The 5,876-nt window shown below is 33.4% G+C and overlaps 1 protein-coding gene across 1 annotated transcript; it reads left to right on the forward strand.

Annotated features, from left to right (window-relative positions):
* Positions 1–470: 470 nt before the first annotated feature.
* Positions 471–984, forward strand: LOC114579532 (two-on-two hemoglobin-3-like). The gene has a single exon (XM_028694391.1). It carries the CDS (start codon positions 699–701, stop codon positions 930–932), a length of 234 nt encoding a protein of 77 aa, XP_028550224.1. The 5' UTR covers positions 471–698; the 3' UTR covers positions 933–984.
* The last annotated feature ends 4,892 nt before the right edge of the window (positions 985–5,876 follow it).

The following is a 5,876-nucleotide window of genomic DNA, read 5'->3' on the forward strand; positions in this document are numbered from 1 at the left end:
TCGTTAGATGATTGACTGTCAATTGTAAGATGTTTAATCAGGAGTCTGGATATGTCCTGATGACCTCTTACAAAAATGAGGTCAATAACTTGCATTAAAAAAATATTTTCATAATTCTAATTTGTGACCTCTTGTTCATAATTAAGATAATCACTATAATGTCCTTTTTAGCTCATTATTTTTTCTAGAGAATAATTTCATTTAATATTGGTATCCAATGCGACTACTTGTATTCTTAATTCACTTGATTTTTCTTAGTTTGATGGTATTGTTTTCTACAAAATTAACTTGTTATGGTTGGACAATAATACATAATAGAACTTTTGGTACATGGAATTTAAGGTTCCATAATATTTATCATGCTTGATCATCTATACTGTATAAAGTGAGGCCCATTAGGGGAACAAATAGGTTGGTTGGAAGCAGTTTTAATTTTCATTCATTAAGGGTATGTTTGGGACGGCGGCACAGTTACTTTGCTTTATAAAAATTTATTAAATCGGCGTTTGGGGCATTGCGGCACAACCACGTTAGAAAAAATTTTGCGGCACCTAGTTGCTTTCCGAGACCTTTCCCGTGGTCCCGCGGTCCGCTGCGGTTCGCTGCTTTCCTAGAAAAATAACGTAAATTCTCCCCTGCAAATATTAGCGACCGTCGTCCGAAGCCTTCAGCACTGCTTCCGACTACAATTTTTCGCCATGGCAGACGTTGCAGAGGAGATGCAGTCATTGCAGGAGAAAGCATCGGTGTGGAGCGGCGTCGCGGCGAGCGACGCCTTTGCGATCGACGAAACCAATGTCTTCAATGCTGTTGACGGCGACATTAAGCCTTTTCTTAACCTGTCCACTAATTTCTACAACAGGGTTTATGATGACGAGTGGTTCCGATCGATCTTCGCATGGTCGAGGAAGGAGGATGCGATTCAGAATTAGTATGACTTCTTTGTGCAGAGAATGGGAGGCCCTCCTCTTTACTCCCAAAGAAAAGGTCATTCTGCCCTAATTGGGTGCCATCGTCCATTTCCTGTACTCATCAAGCAGCATATAGATGGTTACACCATATGCAGTAGGCATTAGATATTAGTATATTACCCCAAGCATTGACCTCGATTCAAAAATAAAAAATGATGCATTTCGTCAGGCATACTGTGTTCTTTCTTGTGGTTGGGAATGAGATAACCAGGCAAGCTCAATAAGCCCCTTTGTGACAGGATAGAAGAATGCTGGTATGCTTGTAGGATTAATTTTCTTGAAGAAAAGTATATACTCTATGGTTAAACTTTATTGTCCCTAAAGCTATTATTATTTTCCGGACTCGCTGAATCCAGACCAGTGCAAAGCTCACGAGGCAATTCTTCCTGCAAAGACTCAAACTTAACTTACAGACATGGAGCTTCACGAGAGCGAAGAGACGACATTGCATGATGTGAACGTGGAGCAGGAGATGAGGATGAAGCAGCAAACTCAAGCTGAAATGCATAAGTCTAACCATCTTCCAAAGCTAAAAATTCCATAGTCAAAGAGAAAACTAGATTATTAGAAGAGGCGAAGAAAAAAATTATATTTTTTAAAAAATTATTTTCTCTTTATATACATAAGGATACGAACGTAATTTGTTTACATGTAGCTGCAGCACAGCAATTTTGTAGTTATACTATCTAAACAAAATATAATGATTTTTATACAGCAACTTCAGAAAGCAGCTTTATGTACACCAATTTCATATCCTTCTTTACCGACAGCTACAGCCGTCCCAAACGCACCCTAAATTTTGGGAAACTTAATAATACTACATCAACATTCATTCTCGTAGTTGGTACTTAATAGCAATTTAAATATCTTTCATGTATGTACTTATACATCAATCTTTACATGTGATAATCTTTGGGGAATGTATTTTTGATGAAATATCATAGTCATTAGATTTAGTTGATTAGATTTTGCATACTCATTATTTTAGCCCATCATTTTTTTATGAGGAATGTGGATATTAATCTTACTTTGAACAAGTTATGGAGTATTTTGTTTCTTTTTTGATTTCAATGTGTATGGTTGTAATGGATTATGAAGGGACTATTTTTCAGGACTAAATATATTGTGTTTACATTATTTGGAGGAACGAGTTAATTATCAAAGTTAATAGATTGCATTGACTATACAAAATAATGTTCACACGTCTTCTCAATTTTATGTCGTAAATTCATATAGTAAATGATAGTGCAAAAAAAAAAAAAAAAAAAAAAAAAAAAAAAAAAAAAAAAAAAAAACTAATTCAAGCACCTCAGCTTTCAGCGCGAGGAGATAGAATGTCCACATATTTCGAAAGTTTTTCAAATTCCTCCATTGAGAATTTCAAGTCGCACCCATTTAATGGTAGAGGGTCGCCGGTCATCCTCCGATGACCGGAATACCTCAACCCCATCATCTGCCGCACGTCTGAATCATATGGATGCAAAAGGTAGATTCTCAATCAATCGTTGTTTGTCTCGGAATTCATATTTCAAGAATAATCCTTTGATTATTAGAGAAAGTCGAATTGAAGCCAGTCATAAGCTTCTTCCCGATGGTAGCAAAGGGAAAGAGGTAGTTTCAGCGAATTGTTTGGATCATAAGGTTCCTTTATCTGTGTTGGATAGTCGCCTAATCGAAGCTATTTGTTCGGATTTTCTTCTTAAATCAAATGATTTGGAAGCTTTTTCTTCATCTACAGAATTTAATTTGAAGGTGAGCCATTATGTTGATAGAGGTAATAATTCTGTTGAAGCCTTTGAGAAAGATCCGCCTTCCATTTTGCTAAAGGATAAAAAAAAATCAGTGGAACATGATTTTAACATTCTAGTGTGTGGATCAAAACTCCACATATTAAAATAAATTTTAAAGGCATTTTGGAAGAAAATGAGGATATGAATGTTGTAAAACTTGATGTGGAGAAAGAAAGATCTAATGTTCAATTTTTGAGAAATTCTTTGGTTGTTAAAATCCTTAGCAAAAATCTACCTTCTTCCATTTGTAGTCTTGAGTTGAGACGTAAATGGAGTAAATTTGGTGGGTTTCATATAACCTCTCTTGGGTTAGGTTGGTTGTTGTGTTTGTTTCATTCATCTGAAGCTATGGAGGAAATTTTAAATTGGGGTCCTTGGTTTGTGGGTGGTTTCATTGTTGGCATAGATAAATGGACACCCGCTTTTTCTCCCATTTCTATGCAGGGAATTTCTTCACGCATTTGGATTCGATTGCCTCATTTACCTCTTCATTGTTGGGATGAAGTTAACATTACAAAGATTATCTCAAGAATTGGTACCCCATTGCTATTAGATGGTAACATGTTTAAATGGGGTAGAAGGGAATTTGCAAGAGCTTGTGTTCAAATCAAATTGAATACTAAGCTTCCTTGTGGAATTTAGATTGAAGGATTGTGTGGAAATTTTTTTCAAAAAATTGAATATGAGAATATATCTGTTTTGTGCTTTAAATGTGGAAGGAATGGACAAAAAGATTCTATGTCCTAATATCTCTCCTGCAATGAGTAATCTTGCAAAGGAAAGTTCGAAGAAATCATTTCATAAATCTGAAAATGGTAATGGGACCTCATATGGTCCATGGATGCATGTTATATTCAAGAATAAGAAGAGGAGAAAAGCTTTTTTTCAGAAGAAACTAGTTGGGGATTTATATCCTCAAAAACCTATAGATGTTGTTGAAGTTGAAAGGGTTAACGAAAAAGAATATGGATTGTTGGAGAGTATTTTGGAAGTAAATGTGCAGGAAGCAGATGCCACATTTGATAAGTTTTTATCAGGTTTGGATGGAAACAATAGTTTTAATGTGCTATCTCATAAGGAAGATGGAATTGAAGATGTTAACATAGTTGATGTTAACCTGTTAGATGAAGATGCTGGAGTAAATGCCGTTGAAGCTGCTGTTATTGAAGAGTTAAACAAAGGCTGTGATGGAATAAATCAGGATGGAACATCTGTTAATGGTATGGATTATGATCAGGAATTACCTTCAGACGGAAATGCAATTAGATACAATGGGAATAAAAACTGCAAGAAAATCAATGAGGCTCTGTCTGATTTGCAAAACGTTGCGGGTTCTGAAAATCTCAATAACAAGGCAGAATTTTGTGGAAATGATTCTGTTTTAATACCAGAAAATGAAATTACGGTGGAAAGGAATGCTGCAAGGGTAGAAGCTGATTTCATATTGAATAATGAGGATTCTCCAATTTCAAAAAAGTTGGAGGTGGAGATTTCCATAATTCAGCCTATGGAAGTAAAATTTGAAGATTTCAGAGTTGTTGAAGGTAATCCAACTGTTTCTATTCAGGAAAAATATGGATTTGGGTTCACTCATCCCAATCAAGATGTTTCTAAGAGTTCAAAATCTTTGAATTTTGTTAATAGTAATAAGAATACAAGGTTGGTTAGTGTTAAGAAAAACACTAAACAACTTAAATTCTTAAGACATATTGAGGAAATTCCTAGAAAAAAGAAAAGTTGATTGTAATTTCAAAGTAGCAGCTGGGGATTCTTTTGGTGCTTGAAGATGGAGCTTTTGTTCTAGAAGGATATTAGAATTCTTGGTATGAATAATGTCCTTTGCATTCGGAAATGGTATATTTCTGTTTCAAATGATGGGAAACCTTTTCCTAAGGATTCAACTGATGGTAGCCGTTTATTTAAGAGATGCCTACTCGAAGCTTGCTTAGGTTTTTCTCTGTTTTATGATGTTATGGTTTTTTACTTCTTTGTCAATTTATATAGTTTTTTTATTTTGTTTTAGTTTTATATTTGTTTTATGAAATTAGAGTAATTGTTTATGGGATCTGTACTAATTATTTTTTAACTAGTTGGGAATTCTGGGATGCTAATCAACCTTTTAGGTTGTTTTATTCTTGATATCTTCTCCACCCCAAGGGTTTTAAAATAATAAGTAGTGGGTCTCATTTCAATTATGATAATTTTATTTTAACAAATATGCTCTTCAATATGGTTCCTTTCCTTTTTGGATTAGGAACTCTTAGTTTTTTTATTATTTTTTTTCTTTCTAGTTTGTATTAGGGGTTTCTTTTCTTCCAATTTGCATTTCTTCTTCTTCTTCTTCTTCAAAAAAAAAAAAAAAAAAAAAATGACAGTGCAAAGCAACCATTCATATGTATCTTCTTGAGGTAAGGAAGAAGTTAATAATCTGACAAAGGATTGATTTTACCTCTTTGAAGTAAAGAAGTATAATGATTGGTTTAATTATTATTAATGCTGTGCAAACTCAACAATGTGTTTTTCAACGGATCTTAATGACTATTATGTATTTCTTAAAATTGATCCATGAAAATTTCTATAATCATATATGTTAAATCTGAATGCTAAAGATTAATGATGATAACTTAGAATCTTTATTTTGAACATTAGAATCGTTCTTTATTAATTAGATAAATGAGAAAAAATATAATAATCTTTCTATATTTTCGTAAGCATTTACTATAGATAATAATCTTAGAAGTATGGTTTTAAAAGGTGTGCTTTAGGAGTTTAGTTAGTTGCCCACTCTAAGCAGATATAAGTCTTGATTAGATACACAGGAGAGTTTAAATCTAAATATAAATCTAAATATAAAATTTAATCTTTTTCTTAAATAGTAGAACTAAAAATCAATTTCCAAACTATGTTCATTTTTTTTGTAGATGAGAGAAACTAAATTTGTTGTTAAATCTTTTTAAATTCAAGAAGTTTAGTCTCTACTTTAATCGATAGTTTTCTCGGGACTTGTCTTAAGATGTAATTAAATATAGAGGCTTGCATCTATAGAAAATTGAGAACCAAGTTTAAAATAAACTCTTTTTTAGTTCTCTAAAGTAGTAGAAAAAATCTCTGGATA

The sequence above is a fragment of the Dendrobium catenatum genome, unplaced genomic scaffold (assembly GCF_001605985.2).
Source record: "Dendrobium catenatum unplaced genomic scaffold, ASM160598v2 fragScaff_scaffold_470, whole genome shotgun sequence".
NCBI classification, from domain to species: domain Eukaryota; kingdom Viridiplantae; phylum Streptophyta; class Magnoliopsida; order Asparagales; family Orchidaceae; genus Dendrobium; species Dendrobium catenatum.